At 40.8% G+C, this 22891-nt stretch overlaps 1 protein-coding gene across 6 annotated transcripts in view; it reads right to left on the bottom strand.

Annotated features, from left to right (window-relative positions):
- PDE4D (phosphodiesterase 4D) overlaps nt 1-22891 on the bottom strand; it is a 533586-nt gene that overhangs the window by 50090 nt on the left and 460605 nt on the right. For 5 of the 6 annotated variants that reach the window (XM_087759654.1, XM_087759655.1, XM_087759658.1 and 2 more), the window contains one exon: nt 1501-1613. In XM_087759654.1, coding sequence (XP_087615780.1) covers nt 1501-1613 — 113 coding nt within the window. Of the gene's footprint in view, nt 1-1500; nt 1614-1712; nt 1962-22891 lie in introns of those variants that run through there. The other variant, XM_087759659.1, reaches the window with a different exon arrangement.

The raw sequence follows: 22891 nt of genomic DNA on the forward strand, positions 1-22891 counted from the left end.
AGAATCTTGTGAAACAGTGGCTATACGGTATCACAAATCAGGGAACTGATAGGTGTTTAAACTTGTTCGCAAGGAAAGATCAAGCCCTATGTGTTGGTCTGATCTTACTCCATTTGAAAACAAAGTCACTGGATTCAAACAGTGCTAAAACAGACTCCAAAACTCTTGACTTTGTAACTTGCCGGCACATATGCAATATGCCCTGAATAATGAGATCTTTCAACTGGCAATAAAAACTGAAAACACAGTTCTGAGAAGAGGGAAATGCCAGGCAGATAACTTGTAAAACAGAGATTTAATTGCTGCTAAGAGTCTCTACAGACAAGAAAAGCACAAGGGATGTTATATTATGGGACTAAACCGCACAAGAGTGCAAACACCTCACATCTTACACGCAGGATGAGTTGAACAAGGACTTAAAAACAGTCAGTAAGAAACAGTAGGTGTTTGGTAAGGGCAGTCAAAACAAGACAGCAGAATTTTAAAAAGGTATAAGCTGAGTCAAAACCACTTATTATTTACTGACTTTAAAAACAAAAAAACTAAGTGCAACTAAAACAGTTAAAAGGTGCTAAAATACAGATCATCAGCTGCTTTTGCAGACCTAAGAGAGGCAAACCCAGCCTATTTATTTAATTAAAACTTTCTTCTTCTCTCTCATTGTACATGTGGCTCCCTAAATACTCAGAATATCGGTTGACGACAAATATAAACTGTGGAGCAAGACAGCAGGCTTATTAATTCAGCATTAAAAATGAACTCCAGAGATGTAGCTACATAGCATCTGCAAACCAAAATCACGGAAGAAAGTGTACTTATGAATGGAGCATGTGGAAACTCCAATTGAAACTGCAGAACCCACACAAACAGATCAGACACCAGCACATAGTGCCCGGCTAACAGCATCCTCAGCTTCCAGCAAGGCAAGGAAGGGCGCGCTCTGCCTCAGAAACACGCCTCTGGATATAGGTGTCTATCGTGACTATTGTGATGGCACCTGGGTTCTAAGAGAGAACTTCGGTAACAAATCGTGTTACGAGAGCTGTCAGCATTACTATGTACAAATAAAATTCAGCCTGCTCCCCTGGGATCCAGAGCTACCTTTACCACCTTTTCACGCTACTTTCTACACCATTTTCTAGGAAAGGTCCCTAGTTCGGAATGGGATGCTGTGAAAAGAAAGAGCAACTGAAGGGATCATTGCTAACAGCCAAACCCAGTCTCTTTTTGTTTTTAAATTGAGACGCACAGGGAAAGAGCAGAGCTTTCCAAGACCCGCATCACTTCCACAACTCGTCCTGAAACTTAAGAGAACCGTGTGTAAACCAGAACAAAACCCTTTCCCGCACCCCAGGGCCCATGAGGAGCCTGTCGCTTCCCGCGGCAAGCTCGGCCGCCCGGCGCTGTTTCACCCAGCGGGCCCCTCCGGCCGCTGCCGACACCGGGGTCGCCCCGCCGCCCCCGGGCTGCAGCTGCGGCCCGGCCGCCCCCGGCTCCTACCTTGTTCGAGGCCATTTCGCTGACGGAGTGCCTGGTCTGCAGGGTCTCCAGCTGGTCCAGGCACCAGTCCAGCTCCTCCAGGGTCTCGCCGGCCAGCTTCTGGTAGGCCTCCTCTGCGAAGAGACAGGGAAAGGCGTACTCAGTTCGCAAGCGTTTCGTAGGGCTAACGGCCAGCTCCAGCGGGTCCATCCTCCGCTGCCCGGTGCCCGCACATGAGTGCTGCTCCCTCATACTGCCAGCCCGGGCAGTGGGCGGCGCGGCTCTTCCCCTCCGCGGGGCCGCGCTCTCCTTCGGAGCCACCGGGTCGGCGAGCGGCGGAACCGGCAAAAACTTTCCGCCGGCCGCTGCTCGCCGCCTGCCCCGCCCCGCCTCACCGGCCCGCCCCGGGGCCGGGACCGGGACCGGGGCCGGGGCCGGGGCCGGGGCCGGCCGCAGCGCCGCCCCCTCGCCGGCAGGGCCGAGCTCCGCGGGCGCGCAGCAGCCCGGCGGCCGTGGCGGGAGGGCGGGCCCGTCGCCGGCGGGGCGGCGCAGGCCCGGGTGAATCAGCGCGGCCGCCGGCTGCGGGCACCGCGCTTCCTGTTTTCGCAGCTCCGGCGACGGCGGCGGGGCTGCTGCGGGGACCCGCCGCCCCCCCGGGTGGTTTCACACCCAGCCACCCCCCGCCCGCCGGCAGCCGCCGCGGGGCCGGGAGCCCCGCAAAACCCGGCGCGGAGCCGCCCCGCCGTGCTGAGCGGTCGTGCCCGTATTTTCTTACCTGCCCACAGGGGTACCATGAGAATGTACTGGGTAATGTTTGTAAAGTGTGGGGAAGATGTAAAACCACTTGTAAGCTCGGGATAACGATGACCGGCCGAAGCACCTGCTGCTGAAGGAGCGTTCAAATAACTGCAGCAGCGTTTGCTCTAGCCCCAAAGCCTCTCTCTGTGCCTCTGTGTGTGCACAAAGTATCGCATGTTGGCTGTGAGCAAAAAAAGGGCTGATGAAAGTTTTGGAACTGGACCCAGCAACACAATATGGGAAATGGACCCAATAACAGTACGGAAAGCCATGTTTTAACCAAAACTGCTGTATGTCACATTGGAGCTACCTCTCTTAACACTTAGAATCATAGAACCATAGAATCGTTCAGGTTGGAAAAGACCCTTAAGATCATCGAGTCCAACCGTTAACCTAGCACTGCCAAGTCCATCACTATACCATGTCCTCAAGCACCATGTCTACCTGTCTTTTAAATACCTCCAGGGATGGGGACTCAACCACTTCCCTCGGCAGCCTGGTCCAATGCCTGACTACCCTTTCACTGAAGAAGTTTTTCCTAATATCCAACCTAATCCTCCCCTGGCGCAGCTTGAGCCCCTTTCCTCTCGTCCTATCACCTTTTACTTGGGAGAAGAGACCGACCCCCACCTCACTACAACCTCCTTTCAGGTACTTGTAGAGAGCAATAAGGTCTCCCCTCAGCCTCCTCTTCTCCAGGCTAAACAACCCCAGCTCCCTCAGCTGCTCCTCATAAGACTTGTGCTCCAGACCATTCACCAACTTCGTTGCCCTTCTCTGGACATGCTCCAGCACCTTGATACCTTTCTTGTAGTGAGGGGCCCAAAACTGAACACAGTACTCAAGATCCGGCCTCACCAGTGCTGAGTACAGGGGCACTATCACCTCCCTGGTCCTGCTGGCCACGGTATTCCTCATACAAGCCAGGATGCCATTGGCCCTCTTGGCCACCTGAGCACACTGCTGGCTCATGTTCAGGCGGCTGTCAACCAACACCCCCAGGTCCTTTTCTGCCAGGCAGCTCTCCAGACACTCCTCCCCAAGCCTGTAGCGTTGCATGGGGTTGTTGTGACCCAAGTGCAGGACCCAGCACTTAGCCTTGTTGAATCTCATGCAGTTGGCCCCGGCCCAATGATCCAGCCTGTCCAGGTCCCTCTGTAGGGCCTTCCTACCCTCCAGCAGATCGACACTTCCACCCAACTTGGTGTCATCTGTGAACTTACTGAGGGTGCACTCAATCCCCTCCTCCAGATCATCAATGAAGATATTGAACAGGACCGGCCCCAACACTGAGCCCTGGCGAACACCACTTGTGACTGGCCGTCAACTGGATTTGACTCCATTCACCACCACTCTCTGGGGCTTGGCCGTCCAGCCAGTTTTTAACCCAGCGTAGAGTGCACCCATCCAAGCCGTGAGCAGCCAGCTTCTCCAGGAGAATGCTGTGCAAGACAGTGTCAAAGGCCTTACTAAAGTCCAAGTAGACAACATCCACAGCCTTCCCCTCATCCACTAAGTGGGTCACCTTGTCATAGAAGGAGACCAGGTTAGTGAAACAGGATCTCCCTTTCATAAACCCATGCTGGCTGAGCCTGATCCCCTGGTTGTCCCGCACGTGCTGTGTAATGGCACTCAAGATGATCTGCTCCATGACCTTTCCCGGCACCGAGGTCAGGCTGACAGGCCTGTAGTTCCCCAGATCCTCCTTCCCACCCTTCTTGTAGAGGGGCGTCACGTTTGCTAACTTCCAGTCATGTGGGACCTCCCTGGTTGACCAGGACTGCTGATAAATGATGGAGAGTGGCTTGGCCAGCTCCTCTGCCAGCTCCCTCAGTATCCTAACTTGCAGAAGTTTCACTTACAGAGAGGAAGACTTTCCCTTCTTCAATAACTCTCCAGCAGCAGGAGATCTGTTGGTATGCAAATAATTTCAAAAGAATAATTCCATGTCTAGGGTGTGAGCCTCTCCTACAAAGGCTGGCTATTGTTTTTTCTGATGTAGATCAGAAGGGGAGAATGCTTCTCCACACTGAACTTGGAGCTGAGTGAGTTTTAGCCCAGGCACACTGTCTTGCAAGCTGTGTATCTGAAACATCAAGTTTTGAAACTCCTGGCATGCATGCTTCTGGATCGGCTATGTGCAAACATAACTCCAAGGTAGAGAAATGTTTGTTCAGTGGGCTTGTAGAACATGTCCCTTAAATCGTTTCACATCAAATTAACCTTATTCTCAAAATGTCAGACAAGCAAAAAATCAGGCAAACAAATTAACTAAAACTCCTTTTTAAATAAAACACCCCAGCATGGACTACTGCCAAATAGCTCAGTGCATTACTGTTCAACATCTAGGATACCAGATTGTATCTTTTTACATTTCAGAGCACATGCTTAAAAACTTCAGGTTCCTTTGCAGCTGTAAAACTTTGCATACTTGTGACTATTGCAAAAACACAGTTTTGAATGATGTCCGTTCACCTCTGGAAAAGGCAATGCGAGATGAAGATGTCTGGACTGGGATTAATTGGCAGAACCATTTAAAGAAAACTTTGCAGTGCCTGCCTGTATGATGATTAACCTACCCCTTCAGCCAACACAACATTAACCAATACTCAACAAAAAACATCCCCATTGAATTGTAAGCACTGTCTTTCACACGTGTCATAGTTACTATAAATGCTATCTGATCCAAAAGAATTCCCCTGGCAAAAAAAGTCAGGATTTTCCAGCCTGTTTATCCATGAAAAGAGAATCTGTGACGTTCTGTAACACAGCAGACATCACAGCTCACTAGTTCTTGAACATGACTGGTTTACTGACCTCACGGTGTAGATCTAATCAAGATCAGTACCGCAAATAGCAAAAACTTTTTTTATAATATGTTTGTAAGTGTACTGCGTTAAGTGCTTTTGAAGAAGCGGAGATGTGGTTAACATATGCATAGTTATCTGATGACCTTATACAATGATTTCATTGAGGATAAAATGCATAACGAAGTGAGGTAAAACGAATCAGTATGATGTTATTTTGTTGCTAGCCTGCAGCCTGCCCTTCAGCAGTTCATGAAGATCAGATACTAGGAAACTTGTGTTTTTCTTCACAAGTAAACATAATCCCTTCTAATACTTAAGAGAGTAAGAGGGTAAGGTTTTTCCGAGAAGCATAAAAACAACAAAATAAACTTGAGGGATACCATATTAAGGCAAAAGTAATAAAATGCTTAGTTTGTTATTTATTTTAAAACTTATTTTTCTCGTTATCCATGCAGCAATAATATGTATTACCAACAGCACCTTACATTCAGGAGTATTTATCTGCTATCCACCTTCCCGGTATATCTCAAAGCACATTAGAAACCAGAATCCATCACTCACAAGAAAGTCCCATCACTCTTAGGATGTTTCTCACCATCTGTCACTTCCGACTCCCACGCTTCAAGAGCCTGTGGCTGCCGTGGGGACCCAGCTGACCACTCAGACTAAGTAACCTTCTGATGGCCAATGCTAGACTAAAGAGTTGCTGGACTCAGCACCTCCAGCCAGTTCTCAGATCGCAGAGCCGTCAGGCCAGCCCTGATAGATTAAATAGATATAAAAGGGTTTCTAACTGGTGACAAAGTACCCATCAAACAAGCACACCCGCTTTGTTCCCACAGTTCTGAAGGCCTAAACAACCATAGGAAAGCATTTTTCTAAACAGTACTGAAGCTTTAAATTTGGCCCACATTTTTGTTGTTATACCATGTGGTGGAAAATGTTGTCGAGGTTAACAGCTTTTCAAGTATAACACCCCGTCACCACTAAGCTAAGAATAAAAAAATAATTATCAGCCACGCAGCTTTGACAGCCTCACAACACTGTTTCTGACCTCTATCTTACCTCTAAGGTAGCACCCTGTAATTATTCCCAGCCAAGACTGATCTACTAATCAGTTTTTTTGGTATAGGTACATGATCAATCTCCCCCTCCTGTCCCCCTCAGATGATGAAGTCCTAAAACAATTTAACTTCTGTAAACAAAAGGGTTTTTGAAATTTCAAAAGTTCTTTTTCTATCTCATTAGGCTTTAATAAGAGGGAGAGAAATACAGTTTAACACCAGTTGCTTTAACTATTTGCATGTTATTTCATATATGCTTTTAGAAAAAAGGAAGTGATAGCAAATGTTCTCTTTACAGTTCACAGATTACTACAAACAATTCCACCACATGTAGCTTTCAGTATGGTACATAGAAAAAACAAATGAAAGGCTAGCAGAAAGAAAAAGCCCACCTATAATAATTTTGCACTGTTTTTCTAAAAAGGGTGTTCTACTGTCTGTTTTTATAAAAGACTTGATTCTTAGCACATCTCCTAACACAATACCAGAGATAACTGTACTTCACACCCTTATTTGGGAACCACTTCTGTTCAAGATTTTCAAAGGGGAAAATTACTATATGGCAATAACGAGGAATAGTGTCCACTTTGCTTAACAGTTCACCATGATTTTTATAAGCAGTGTCCTACTATTCCCAGAAAAAGCAATACTACTTTTCTACTAGTGCTCAAGTGTATTTGTACTAACCTTTGCAGTACTTTAAGGAATTTCAGCACAGCAGAAGGAAAAGGTAAGTACAGATTCATCACTGTTGTCTCATCGGTTGAGATTATCTTGAGTGATGCAGAGGCTGGAAAAGAGTTGACTCAGCAAGCACACAGCCAAGGGCTTTGACCACTGTGTTGCCTTAAAATGGGAGTGTTTTGGAGGCAAGACAAGGTCACCGCCAAGCAGTGACGTGATCCAGATAAGCTCGGCATGTGTATTGTCTTCTGGGGGTGCAGGCAGCTGGAAGAAGCTCTGGAAACATCCAGGCTATTCTGAATGAAGATGAGCTGAATAACTGCTGTGAGACTCAGAGCCTGGACATCTTCCCTAAATCTTCTGTCTGTCTTTTTGCTCTTCTACCTAGTGTAAGCTTGAAGTTTGGAGCAACAGAAAGAAGTGCTGGGCCAAGAATTTCAGTTTATCTTACTACTACAGCATTTAAAAAAAATCCTCTGTGGTTCAAACTAAGAATTTTTCTGTAAATGAGGATGTTCCTACTTACAGCCTTAACTGATGGCCTATATATTGACATGACTGACATTTTAGTCAATGTTGGCACCTTCTGTTAAACATAGCCATATCAACACTGATTCAACATAGAAACAGCGTCCATTTTCTTAGTCACCCATTTTACCATTGAAAAAAAAAATTCATTTTCTTTTTAGGTTTTACTGAGAAAATCGTAAATATTGTGACTTAAAAGGCTATCTTTGTGGAGTGTTCATATGTCTTGCTGTTGATAAAATGTAATTATGAAAGACATTTTTGTTTAACATCTAGAAATTTTCAGACATCCCTCCACAATCAGAAGTAAACCAAAATACTCTTGACGAGCTTTTGGAATGAGCATCTGGGAAGACAACTCAGCTGCAGCAGATTTCTCACAAACTGTTCTGATGGTCCCACTCTGAACACTCACTTTCTTCCATGCCAGGAATCTCTCCAAGTTTCCACTCTAGTGAAGAAAAATCCTTTGTTCTGGTTAGTAGTCTTATGCATAGACAGACTGTGTCCAAATGACCAGGACTAGTCTTCTCTCAGGATGTGATGATCTGCAGGACTCCCTCAACATACTGCATTATACAATGCCAGTAGCACTGGTCTTAGGCTACGGAAACTGCCTTACCTCCTTGAACAGAGAATGTAGTAACCTCCAGGAAATAATAGGAGCAAAATGATAAAGTCCAGTTATGCACAACTCGTCAAAATACTTGACTACACTTACATTAAAAGGACTGTATAAAGAAATACATGGACAAAACACAGATTAAATGAGGATCTAGGAAAAAAAGTGTGTTTTTTTTCCCCCAACATTTTCTATTTGAGAGCATGGTGTCAGAGAAATCCACATATGCCATATAATAATCTCTCTATACCCTAAGACTGTATTTCAAGGGCAAAGGTATGAGCAACATGTGTTTATATTCTTAACAAAACCAGGTAACAGGAGGGCTGCAGATATCTATGAAGATGTTATTGGGCCCTTGGAACATGTCTGTTATAGTTAGTTCAGAGTAAATAAGGCACTTTTGACTCTTCTAAATATAGAACTGTATCATTAGGCTCTCAATATGTAGTTCAGTTTCACTGCGTGGGGATAGGGATGTTACTGTGCTGACTTCCTCTCTTTTTTTCTGTGAAACATTTGGTCTACTTCTGTGAAAAAGCTTTGGAACGAAGTTACTTATACGGATATAATTTGTTCTAAAGTCTGGAAGTATTTCTGTATTCAGTATTTGCAAATTCATCCTAAGAAATAGTATTGCGATGCCAAGGTAGTATGGCAAACTATGAGAAAAGTATCTTTCATTGAAGCCGATCAGGAAAACACACATTCACTACATACAGCATATTTAAATTCTTTACTGCTTTAATGACAGAGCACATCAAAATGTTTGCAGTGTGAATGTTTAAATCCACTCTTTGCTCTTATCAAATATCCAACAAGGCCAAATGGACGTTCTTCTGTTACCATACATCCCTACCCAGTGCTCCCTTCCCCCCTGACCACTTTGGTGAAGGACGAATGCATTCCTCACTCCACTGCCTGTAAGAATCTCCCAGAAGGACCACTGTCACTCAGTCACTGGTGAAAAGAAGTAAGCCCTTCCATCAAGCAATCAACCTTGCTCAAAATAAAGAAAAAAGAGGAAAGCTCTTGATTTTCAAGTAGCAAAATGTCCTTTGCATGTATTTTTATTGCTTTCTCTTAATGAACAAACTGCATTTTGAGAAAAGGTCTGTTTCTTTTTTAAATCTCTTTTTTTCCCAACAGCTGTAATTACATTGATTCTGTACTCTGAGGCTTGTAGGCAAGGAGTTCAATAATGGGTTCATTGCCCAACCTGCTTTCTTATCCTATTTCTTGTATCATACAAAAAATATTTTTTCTAGGTGAGAGGATGTATCCTCAAGATTAGTTCCCCTTGTAGCTGTAAAACAGTTTGTTTCTGAGGAGGATACTGCTGTTGATTCAACATAATGAGAGAAGTGAGAGATTTTCAAAGTAGAACAAAATTAGAGGCAACGGGCACAAACTGAAACACAGGAGGTTCCCTCTGAACATCAGGAAACACTTTTTTACTGTGAGGGGGAACAAGCACTAGCACGGGTTGTTCTGAGAGGCTGTGGAGTCTCCATGCTTGGAGATCTTCAAAAGCCATCTGGGCATGGCCCTGGGCAGCCGGCTCTAGGTGGCCCTGCTTGAGCAAGGGGATTGGCCCAGATGACCTCCAAAGGTCCCTTCCAGCCTCAAGCATTCTGTGATTCTGTGATTAAATTAGCAGCTGAAAAAATAAAAGCCATTTTGGCAAAAAGTAGGTGGTTCAAATAGCCACACTGTCATGTTTGCTATTCTGTAATAGCCTCTGACCCTAATAGAAGGATCAAAGGATATCACATTGTCCCCATCAGGATTTTGCTGAAGAGCTCAACTCATATACATTATTCTGGGCATTATGATTAAAACAAGAAATACAAATCATTACATTTATATGTGTAATATTTTACTGTTAAAAAGACCTACTAATAATTTTGTTTTCCTGCTTTCTTAGAACATATGATAAGAACATCAAGGAACAGCTTGAGTTTTTGTCAAAAAACAATACAAGCCCATTAGAAACCATCAACTTCACTTTTAAGCAGATTACTGCTGGTTTCATCTGAGATGTCAACAGCTCCAAGACACAGAAACTCTGTTCTGTCACAAAATCTTTATTACCAACTGGAACTTGTTTAGATCAAGTTGAAATGTGAAAATTGGGAGTCCCATCTGTGAAAGAATTTCAGGATCTCTGTCTGGTTTTGAGAGTTCCTCAAAAACCTTACAAATGCATATTCAGAAATCACTGCAGAATAAAATAAAAATAAAGATAACTGTAAGTACCAGAAGTAATAAAGTCTGTTTCCCTAAGCATTTGTGTCTCCTGGTTGATTTGATTTCTGAACTTCACAACATCCAACAGTGCAGCCTGAGCTCACGCTATATTAAAAAAAATGCCAAAGTTTAGAAAAAGCTTCAGCTGGTCTTTGCCAAAGACACCTCAATAGAATTCCTGGTGTCTGATAAAATGGGAAAGCTGAATTAAAGCTTTCCAAGAGTTGAGGCATTCATATTGGCTCTTCTTCATCTAGATTCTCTGGTGTCTAACAAGAAACGTGCTCAAACTGCAGGTTTTTTTTTTTTTCTTAAAAGACAGTGTTAATAGGCTCCTTTATAAAGTTACCCATTTTTACATAGTTTATATTTAATAAATTTCATAAATCACTACCTCACTATCAGATTTAGCTAGCAGTGGTCAATGATTTCAAAAGTTAATAGGCGGCTGTACTAATACATACCTATTTCCTAAGGAAAGCACTCTAAAAATGTCCTGAGTGTTTTTGGTGGTAATTCTAATTTGAACCAGATTTGAATGATATTGATAAGATAAACAAAATGAACTGATCGTAAGAGAGACCAGCGGGAGACAGGGTTTATCTCAGGGCCCTGGAGATTGCAGGAGAGAGGAAACCTCTCAGCCTTGCCCCAGTTGGGTAGCAGGAAGCCTGCTCTTTTTCCAACAAAGCAAAACGAGAAATACAAGAACATGCAACTTCATTCATCTTCATTCCTGAAAGCAGCAGAAAGGGCAGCAGTAGGAATGAATTTTCCTCCTTCCCTTTTATGAAACTGTTCTTCCCTTCACATTGGGGTGTATTTACATGACACAAATGGGCTACACTTCTGCACTCTTCCCTGAGCTAAGAACACAAGCAACCAATAAATATCACTTTTAGCTTCAATATTTATTTAGCTTTTAATGCTTCCTTCTCAGGTGAGGCGATGTCTGAATCAGCCTCTGGGCTACAGCACACTCCATATCACTGGACTCTTGTGCCCTACTAAAGATAACAGAAAAATGTGAAGTTACTGTCTGAATGGATGCTCTTGATGGATTATTCCCAGTGAATATGTGCTGAATCAGACCCTCACTCTATAAAATCTCCAGATCATCTACTGCATCTCCTGTAAAATTCTACACTTATCTCTGACACTGCTGAAAAAGAGAATAATCTTTTTGCCTACAAATTATAAGACTAAGGAGGTGGATAAACTTAGTTTGGTTTTAGTAAGATAATTCTAACAGAACCTTTACTGTTATCATAAATATTTTTATAATCTCTTTTCGTTTAGTGTCATTGCTTATTAATATATTAAAAATATTATTTTATTAGTGCCCAAGAGCCCCATTCAGGATTAGATCTCATTAAATAATAGATGATGCAAATACATCAAAACTGTGGGTCTTTTCCCCTAGTTTTTTAAGCACAATCTCACTTCCTATTTATGCTGGTTTTAAGATAATACTATTTCCACTGGTTTGATTTTTGGCTTTTGCAGAGGAACACAAACACTCCTCTGGAAGTCAGATACACCTCACTATTATCAGATTTATGTCATAGATAAGAAAGCTACGGTTTAAACTGAATGAACTGTGTTAGTCATACAATTTCTTTACACTGGACAATGAGTCAATCATTATTTCTGCTACACTTCTGTGTCATGTTGCCTCAGGAAATTATCCCAGAGGCTACTAACCCTCGAGCTGACACTGTAAGTATCAGTCACTATTTCTGTGGCTGTGAAAAGGCCAGGCTGGGAGATGGTTTGTTTTGGATGACAGGTAGGCAACGGACAAACGTCATCCAGCAAAACCACAGACAGCTCAACCTGCTCCTCCATGCGTCAAGTTGAAAACTCAACAAACACTGTGTCAGTCTTTCCCTTACAGCAAATTTCAGCTCTTTCACAATATTCATTAACAGTTCATTTCCCTGAAACCCACAGAAGGATTTTTTTCCCTCATATTTTCTTTTAGAAGCCCTGCGCCAAATGCTCAGCACTGATTTACGTGGTGCCATGCTCTTTCATATTAACTGATGACCTGCCCCTAATTTGTGTAGATGAAATAAAAGAGATCAAAAGTAGGGTAAGAAAAAAAAAGGTTCAGGTGAGCTACACTATAGTAATGATTAATCCACCTCATTCTGGAGCTTTTTTTTTTTTCGAGAAAGATTGCCCAACATGTTCTTTTCTCCTCCTATGGATACTAGAATTAGAACTGATGGGAAACTTTTTTGTATCCCAGAAAACTTTTGAGATTTAACAACCCCCCCAAACATATACATATCCTACTCTACAGAAGGGTAACACCAAAATGGTTCAAAGTTGTGTTTTGTGTTTTTTTCCTGAAATACAATAAAATAAAATCTTAACCTAAAATAGCCTGATTATTATGCAGCTGTCCTGGAACAAAGAGGATTCAAAATTTTGTGCTAGTTTCCCACATACTGTGTGAGCATCCTGAATGCAGGGTTGTTGACTATTTTTGAGGTGGATCTGTTGATTTTTTTCTGCTAAAATTCTGGTATGGATAAATAATAAAAAGGAAGCTTTTCTCATCCTAGCCCTGCAAATGATCAGTATCTCTGTGGTTCAACTCTTTACTTATTTATACAAAGTGGAGCAGCTCCAAGAGAAGATGCTGAGATGCACACCACAACTGCATTGTTTGAGATCCCTCCCCTTCCTCACTATCATGAAGATGGGGAGATGCTTCGGCCTGAGAATACCCTTGTATTGCTATTCTCTTAAGACTCTCTAAGGGAGCTCAGAAATTTTTCCCAGAGTACACTTCAGTGCTACCGGTACACTTCCAGGAAAGTTTTTGGGTTTTGAAAATGATTATTTTCTAGTGAAAAATAAAACTAAGATTTCTGAACCTCTGAAGATCATCACCTACATTTGGCAGTCAGTCTGGGATCTGAGCAGAGGCAATTGCTGTAGGTTTCATAGTGCTACCTGAGGCTCACGTGCAAATTTGCCCTGAGAATGAAGGAGCCTTAACAAGCTCTCTAACGATTCCTCATCAGTGCTGCAAAAGGAAACTTGGCAGAGTAAAGAATCAAAAACTTGTTTCTCAAAATGGTTGATTTACTAACAGCAAGAAAGAGCACTGTGGAATTAAGATCCGTACCTCGTGATTCAATTCATCATTAAAAGCACATTGTCCTTAATCCTAGGACACTGATCTATTCAAAGAGACGATTTCAACATGTCAACAGGTTCTCTTCCCTTTTTTTTTTTTTTCCTCCTGAAAGATGAGGTTTGTTAATCATCTTTTAAGGTTATCTTTACCAGGTGAGCCAGAGCTGTCCCAATTTCAAAACACCATTTCTGTAAGACTTTCTCATCTACATGGGTTTCAACATAAATACTGGAACATACCTAAAGAAAGACAAATAACTGTATTTTTCACTATATATAACTTCTTTCCTCTTTGTGCACATACCTGTAGCTGGACCCTATAGCTCTGTCTCAATATCCTACACAAGAACTGCACTGTCTGTTCTAGGATACAAAACCAAGCAGAAATCCACAGAGCTAAGTGCAAAACCATTAAAGTTCTGCAACTCAAGGTACGAATATGAAGGCAGCAGGAATATACAGACATTGCAGTAAGAGATTAATCAGTTGTCCAGGCCTGGGAGATCTGGTAAAAGTAATCTGTGGGTTTTCTGCCAGCAGGGAGGGTTTAATCAAAGGAAATCCTCTCTTAAATGTTGTCGGGAAAAAAAACAGCTTTTTCCTAATTCAGATGTAGTTCACATTTTATTCTGGTCCAGCTTCTACTAATAACCAGTCTAAACAGATAAGTATTTTCCCAATAATTACAAATATTTTCCCATTACCAATTTAGAGGACAATTTCTAATTTTGTACATTTATATAACAACATTTATCAACATTTACTAGAGCAAGCTTCACCTTAATAAAGACTAGTCCTTGTTGAAAGTCAAAAAAGAGTCATTCAGGATGGCTACTTGTTGCCTGGGCCACAACAGTCTGGAGTGCTGCAGCTGCCAGCAGGTCCTTGGCAGCAGTGCTGTGCAGCTCTCTCAATTTTTAAAGCAAGTTGAAAGGGGCCATTATTACATTTTGAAAGGGGAGCAAATTGTATTTCTTTTAAAATAAATAATAATAGTGTTGAATCTAATAAGAACTTCAATGCAGTACCTTCCTTTAACGGTGTAAGAGTGCATTAACAAGCCATATCTAAATTACATCCATTTACATTATGCTCATTTTGCTCAACACTGACACGCAAGAGTAGCGGCACAGCATTTACAGATTGGTACAGTGCACTGCACAAATGATAACCAAAAGTTATATAGATTATAGGATATACCTGAAACTACAAGAGCAGTTTAGCCATGACCATTTTTCCAGGCAAGCCAGCCATGTCTACAAACACCGACTTCATACCTTGACAAATATATCATAATATTTTAAACTGCCAACCATGTGACTGCCTACTAACTACTTTAGTTTAGTGTTGATCTGGAGGAAAGGACACCAGCTCCTGATTTAGGAGCACCTTCTCCCACTGCACGTTCCTGAACACACTGTGTTGGTGTGACCCAATATGACTCTACATTTCCTTTGAGACCTGACAAGTTCAAAACTTCTGGTAAAATGGTTTTATTCTGTTTGGCAAAGCTTGCTTAGTCATCAGTTACAACCAGTTTCAAAAGCACTGGTTGTTTCTTCATAGCATTTTAGCTAATTTTAAATTAACTAGATTTATGTGTGTAGTTAGATAAAGCAAATGATGCTGTGCCCAGGCAAATCAGCACTGGCTTTTTGTTGTTGTTTTTTTTTTTCAGAATCTATTTAGCAACTTTCCATGTCATGGGAAGTTCACTATGATATGGTGCTCAGATCACAGGAAGTTTTGCTACAGCTCAGTTTCTTTAATTCTTGCTTAGGAACACGAGAAGTTTATACAACCACAGGGAAAAGCCTCAAAAAAGAGGCAGCACAGCAGACAGCTCTCAAGAGTAAGCAATGTCAGTCATTGCTAAACAGGTTCTCACAAACCTACATTTATTGTACCTTCATTGGTGTTTTTGTATTTTGTAATATTTGTTCATTAGGTTTAATTCAGTAGCATTTTTGTATTTTATATATATATATTCATATATATAATTCGTTTTTTCCATGCTAGTCATATTTTCATAGACCTCTATCATGTGCGATAAACATTTTTATGCACCTGAGTACATTTGTCCTTCCAAAACCTGTATCAAATTACCTGCTGCTCAGACATGGACCATGGAGAAATGTCCTCTTCCATTTCAGTCCAAATCTGCTCAGTAATAGCTCCTTGCTATAAATTACCAATGTCACCACATTGCTGGCAGAAGAAGTTCAAGAGAGCTAATATGCTTGAAACAAGAAGAGCTAAGACAGCTCAAGATGTTTAAATAGCAGATCTGAGCTAAATTAGCTGATTTTGTCTGGAACGTATTAGGAAGCACACAGAGAAATTACTTCATTGTGAAACAAATCTGGACAGTAACTTTTAGCAGCCTGTAGTAACCTCTGTGATGAGAACTTGAAAGACGACATCTGCCTATGGCTTTAAATAGTGGTATTTCCCTAAAAGCTCAAAAAGAAAACAAAGTAAGACCCGTGGTGCTCCTCAGTTCTCAAGTTCTCAAGTCTCAAGACTTCAGCTTCAGAACAACTATGCTTGTTGCTCTCTTTATTCAACAGAAAAGTAGTTACTTCTCACAAGCTGACATAATGAACATTGGTAGCTTTATGACAAAGTTGTTGCTGCAACCTCATAAAATCTCTGATATATTTACTTTATTGTACAGCTATTTATCCAGGAACTATTAAAACCATTTCTTTCTTGCATAATTCATCTATATTGATAGAACAATTCTTGATTACATCTGAGACTACATGAAAGGAGTAAACACCTTTTATTTTTTCAGCAGAATTACCTTTAAAATTCAAAATATTTTTTTGTTTCACAAACCATCTCTATGACCCAGAAAAAAAAAAGTATAAAAACCAGGAAATTAAACTTCTGAGAACTCATCTATACACCAGGCCTTTGGCTGCATGCAAAGACACATACTGCGTTAGCATAAATGAGTGGAAGTAATTCACAAAATACTTTTGGGTTTGGATGTCTGCCTGTGTTTAAATCTTTTGGTCAACCTCAACCAAACCTAGCAGAGTTGTAGAGATTTCAAACACACTAGATTCTGGCAAGTTTCTTGAAAATAAGTCACCAACTAAAGGGAAAATCTTTATTAATGCCTTTACTAAGTGAAGAGATGTAGAGTGTGCTCACTGTACCTGTAGAGCATACAGAAGCTGCACAGGCGAGAGGGCTATGCACTGGTAGGGAAAACTTCCACTGGAAGTTTTATCTGTTAGAAACAAAGGAATCCAATAATAAATCCATAGAAAACCAAGCATTGCTAAGCCTGCTGGTTGCAGAACTATCTGTTTTCTAAAAAAAAATCTGATTAAAGGTTTTTTATGTAATCATCTCTTGTGGTCATTGCAGTTTTTTTTAATGTCATCATAAGAATGCTGCATAGTTTTTTCATTTTCGCCAAATGAAATCAATAATAGTCCTGAATAACCTTTCTTTTTCTTTCTTCCCCTTACAAAATCCAGTTTGAGTACCCTACATGGATGTGCCTGCTTCTGTGATAATATTGACCCATGGTGGTGACACACACATAGAAGGTGCCCAGCTTTACCCTGAGCTCTCACAGAGACTTCCCTCACAAGAGAAGGCAGGTAGGTAGGAGGGCAAGAGATCTTTTTATTTGCAAGCTGATAAAATATGGTAAAGGCAAATATGAGAAAATATGGGATGCAGCAACAGCATTTTTATTTCCATGAGGAAAGTAATTCCTAAGCAGATGAGGTATTTTCTCCGTGTAGTAATGCATTTAGTGTCGGAGATGCGCAGTTATGATATAAGTCAATTCTTTCAAGTAACAGATACAAAAAAATGCAGGAGCTGGCTGTACTTTCTGTACAAAACTGACTGCCTAAGCCATTTTTGTAGTGTTGGTGCTGAGAAGCCAAGAACCGGTGGTAAAGAACAGATGGTATAGCCATTGTACAAAATATAGCCTTTATTTTAAAAAACTAACCCAAATACCTAACTCAAATCCTAATTTAAGGTATGAGTGAATTGAGCTTCTAAAGAAACTTCTCATCTGACAAAAGAGTGGAATAAATTGAAAAAAGGTACTTGTAAATTTTAAGAGTGGTAAAAGACAGAGGAATCGCTGGCCCCTCTGTGCCTCTCCCAGCGGTTACTGAGGGGCTGTTGGTGGGATGTCACTCTCGTCCCTGGCAGCCCTTCCTTGAGTCCCAAAAGTATAAAACAAAATAATGCAGTTTGTGTATATCATGTTTCTGAAAATGGATCAAAAATACTTTGCAGAGGATTATATAAAAGACAAAGAACCTCTAATAAGTAAAATCAAAGCAGAAATGGAAAAAACCCAATATGATGTAAAAAAAAAAATACAAAATTGAACCATGGGAAATAATCCAAAACCTTTTTTTTTTTCTAAGAAGGAAAAAAATGGGTGACAGTTTTAGTCCCAGTAACAAAATTCTCGTGGGGACTTCAACATTTCCAGTGATTGCATTTTGAAATCAAAATAAAATGTCTTTAGTTCTGGCAGGCGTATTTCTCCTGCGACAATTAGAGCATCAGGAGCTGAATGGAGCAGAGCTCCTCTACACATTACTGATGAAATCAGCCCACGTAAGGGAAACACGAGTCTTTCAAATTGTGTCAGGGAAGAACAGACATTTAAAAATATTTTCAGTTAAAATGCAGGTATTGGAAATTAAGATAAATGCAATTTTTAAACTGTATTATGTGTCTCATATTTTAGGGACTGCAGTTCATCTTTAAACTTGGGCAAAAATGCACTACTGCCAATTGTTTTTTGAGGGGAGAGAGATTGAATAATGTGGAAGAGGAAAGCGATAATTTAAAATCAGCTATTGCGTGAACTAACAGGTACTTTTTAATAGAAGACAGTGAAAGAACAGAATAAGAAGAAGCACAACAGGATGGGTGAGCAACATTCTTCCAGAAATAGGCAAATACAAGTAACTTCCAGTGAGGGCAACCCAAACTCATGGTAACCTTTTAATTGCAAAGGAAGCTCATGCAATACGCGAAGGAAAGAGAGACCAGCAGTCAGTGTATCTCCAAAAGTAAGAGGAAGTGGAAGCTCCAAGGAAAACATGTAGATCCCTTCTTTTCCTCCTGCTTAGTCTCTACTGGGTACCTGTGCAATATAAAAATAATGCTAAAGGTCCTTGAAAGAAGTATCTGTTGGTTTTGATGGCAGCATACACACCGAGATTCCTGTATGTAACGGAGGCAAGTCTCCCAGGGGAGGGGTTAAAAAATACCAAATCTGGTTTATGATGAACATTTTGTTTGATTGATCTTGAAGTCATTGTTGTAGATAATGAAACTCAATGAAGTATATATGAGCTGATTGAAAAAGAATAAGATTAGCTATAAAATGAGAAGAGATACAGAACTTGGCCAGACTCCAGAATGAGGCAATGAATTTTCCAAAAGGGAAAAAGAAGAAAAAGGGGGAAAGTTATAAAGTGAAAAATAGTCATTATGTCATAAAACTTTTAAACAGGAAAAGAACAGCAGTTAAAGCCCTAGCTCCAGTGAATTCTTGCAAAAAAGTCCCACTGATTGCAACAGACCAGAATTTCACTGAAGAGCCGCTCCATAGAGTTGTCAGGAGTGATAGCAGGCGTGATGAAAAGAGGTGGCAAAATGACAGTGCTGGCTGTGTTTTCTTTTTTTAGGATTTGAAAAACAAGATGCTACTATATGACAATTTGTTTACACTTCAAACGACCTTTTTTTTACTAAGGGTTTCCAACAATTGCCATCCAACATGCAACTAATGTTAGCTCTAGTTGGATGCAACTCTTTTTTTCCTAAAAGATATTGAAAAATTACTATTTTAGAGGCTACTTTTGGAAAACTTCCCATGAGAAATACAGTGTACGGTGCACATTAGTGTGCAGAGCTGCTTCTTGTACATCTGGAAAATTGCACATCATACCTTTGTGGGGAGTTTCAGACTTTTGACATTCAAAATTGATTATTTCAAAAGGAATGTTTACTTAGTAGAAACAAACTCATAGCAAGCTAGTACAAGTAAAGTAGCTGAACCTTCTGCTGGAAGAAATACTAAATCAGACTTCGACTATTAGGTAAACTCTCTTAACCTCTGCGACATAACTCATGTAGCACTCTAAATTGCATCTTTATCTTAATGGATTTCATAACCTGTTTTAACCTTAAACACAGAACAGTGTTCTGCTTTAAATTCCATTTGGTCTAGTGTAAAGAAGGACATTGTTTTTTAAGGCAAGAAGAGTGTTTTATACTCAGGATATAGTTTTAACACCTTATCCTCTAAAACACAGTAAGTCTTTGCAATGGAAAGTATAGAAAAATAAAGGGCTACATCTTAGCCAATAGGTAGGTATCAGTGATTTTAATAGTGGCACACTGATTTACTGCAGCTGAGGATGTGACTCATAGCTTGCGCTTGTTTACACAAATGTAGTAAAATATACAAAGACAACTGAATTCAAACTCATGAGTAAGAAGGTAAATACATACAAAAAATTCATCAAGCAAACATGACAAGCCACGTGTTCCTGTGAGATTAGATGAGTGGTCCAGGTAATGAAATGTGCAAGGCAAAAATGAGTGTTTCACATAAACTGCAAAGTTATCTCATAATGGCACAAACCTTAAAATGGTTCACTGTCAACACAGAATGGGTTTCACAAAGAGAAATAACAGAATATTGTTGTTTTTTAAGAGGAATCATAACCTCTTTTTTCAAACTGTATGATTATTTCCTTAGGAAATCATTTACTTGAACAAATTTTTGTTAGAATTTTTTTTAACATAAAACCAACCAAACAAATCAGAACAAGGGAATCACTTCCCCAAAGCAGGTCACTCCATGGCTGAGTGCTGGCTGCACCAGCTTGTCCCAGCTTAAATGGGGCTGCAATTTTGAATTTTTTAAAAAAGAGAAATCTTGTGTACACCAAGCCCTAAAACATTAGGTATTGCAAAGATTTGACCTCCTTGCCTCGTGAAAAGCCATGCACTAGATCATGCAGTGATTCTCTCTGTGAGAAGAGTACATCCAGCATGCTGGGGCACACACAGCCCACATCCTTGCATCTTGTTTTTGGCATGTCAGGATGTGCAATTAGGAAGGGCAGACGGCATTTCTGCTACCAACTTGGCAGAATCCCTGACCTTTGTTCAGCAAGGCTGGCCCCGCTTGTTGGGTGCAGATGGGCAGTGACCTGCAGCTCAGGCTGCCCTCGTGCATCTGGCACATGGAGTTACAGGATGGGAGAGACCATGGTGATGGGCTGCATGCTGGGGAGATTACGGGAGGAAGGTATGTCCAGTGTACGAAATCAGACAATCTGATTTCCTCCTCTGGTCAGGTTCAGTGAAGCCAGACCACATGCATCTGTCAGTCAGAGTTGTGCATTTTCCCTCTCTTCCCAGAACTATTTCTCCTACAGAATTTCTGTCCTGTAAAACTCTGGGCACAACTCTTAACTTGTTTTGGGGTCAGGTGTTGCATAATAAACAAAATAAAACTGAAGTGTGAAGACTGCAGTGGAACAACTATCATTTGCCTTGTTGAGAGCTTGGTCTAATTCATAACATGGCAAAACAATAATTTTAAAAATCAGTCATTTTTGATTGAAGTTTTGTTTTGAATGGAAAAGCAAAGCATATCAGTTACCTTATGCTGGATCAACTTTGTTAGTATATCATCACCAATAAACAAAATTATACCTGAACATCAGGGAAATGAAAAGATTGAAGGGATGGTTCCACACTATTGGTTCCTGGTGGTGATGCTGGCACAGGCTGTTCTATCCTTGCTCTGATGACTGCAGTCATCATTAGCCATCTGCGTACTACACTTCTTTTGGGGACACATGGTGATGTAGACCAGAAGACCAGACTTCTTAAAAATAACTGCAAAAACCAGTTATTTTTAACCTGCCTAAGTTCTCGCCAGTTTCTTCTGTGCCTTCATAAACAACAGCACTGGCACAGATGAGGAGATGTCCCCAGGGTATGAAAGAATGGCTTGGGACAGAGTATAGATCTCTTGATGCTGGCACTGTGCCCAAGGTATGTGGAAATGAAGTCTCAGTGGAATGACAATTCACCAGCAAAACACAGTTTCATTAGAATTTAAGAATACATATTTTGACCAGTAACATACTAGTGACAATAATTTTGTCTGCAGGCTTGCAAAAAAATGGTTCATATCAAAGCGCAACTGCACTTTCAGTGAAATGTACAAAATCGGGGGAACATTTGCTAAACCCTAGGCTCTTGGTTGCCATAGGAATAGTTTTCTAACAAACTGAAACCAGTAAATCCTTGTGTTAAAAAATTAGCCGTACTCAGATTGATTCTTTAAATGCTAACTCTTTAAGGCAGATGCCAATAAATCTTGATACTGGTATTTTAAAGGTGATATAGCGCAGACAATTGCCAGCTTTGACTGTGGATCGGTAAAGACCTAAGTAGTTTAAAGTCTTTGAGCTCTTCCTTGAGGACTAGGAGAAATAAACTCTCTCTCTCCCATCCCTTCATGTTGAAGGAGAAAAATATTACCATATAGTCTAAACGAATATGTATGGATCAAGAGTGGGAGAAGCACATAAAAAGTGTTTGAAGACAAGAAGACAAGACAGACTCACCTGACCAAAGAACTCTAATGTCTCTACATGTTACAGATCACAAATCTGAACCGGCACAAGCCGGCTTTTGAGGACATTGCTGAAGTTTAATAAATAACATGTATATCAGGATCTAACAATTCTTTTAGCAGTCCACACAGTGCACCACAACTACTTTTGCCAGCAACCTCTGTGTGCCAGCAAACAGGTTTTTAGATTTACCAGAAAGTCACAAGAATGATTGGCAGAATATGACAATCATTAGAAAAGCAAATGGAAAGAAAAATGACTTAGATTAATTTCCATCTGTTCCAAAGAAAACCAAGACTATAGCTGGAAATTACGATCCCTTTCTTGAGGGCTGCATGTAGCTTGTTTAATAAACATATAAGGAGTCAGCCAACAGGAAGCTCAGCTTGCCACTGCGGACTAATGAAATGCTTTGAACTGCAGGCAACATGCACACCCAAATTACATACTGTGGTACTCACAATATTTGAGCTGGTCCACAGTGCAGAAGCCAATTATTCTTGGCAAGCATCCTCATCATGTGTTCCAGCTTCCCATCATTCACATGTGGAGTAGTGCCACATCAAAAGAACCCAGCCATAAATTCTATAAATCCTTACACATGAAGATCAAGTGGAAAAAATACTCAACCTTTTGGAGCAAGTAAGATTTCAAATAGAGTAGCATTCATCTGCTCAGAGGTGTTATCAGTATAGCTCTTTGCAAGAAAGAATAGCTAAAAATTCAGTTTAGATAAACTTATGATGCTTATCAGTCTAATAATGACTTTTTGTTATACTATAGAGCAATAAAGTGAGGCAATGGGAAATATGAATTACATTAAATGAAAAAAAAAAA

Source organism: Nipponia nippon, unplaced genomic scaffold (genome assembly GCF_047370975.1).
Source record: "Nipponia nippon isolate SJK-2023a ecotype South Korea unplaced genomic scaffold, ASM4737097v1 scaffold_20, whole genome shotgun sequence".
Classification (NCBI taxonomy): Eukaryota; Metazoa; Chordata; class Aves; order Pelecaniformes; family Threskiornithidae; genus Nipponia; species Nipponia nippon.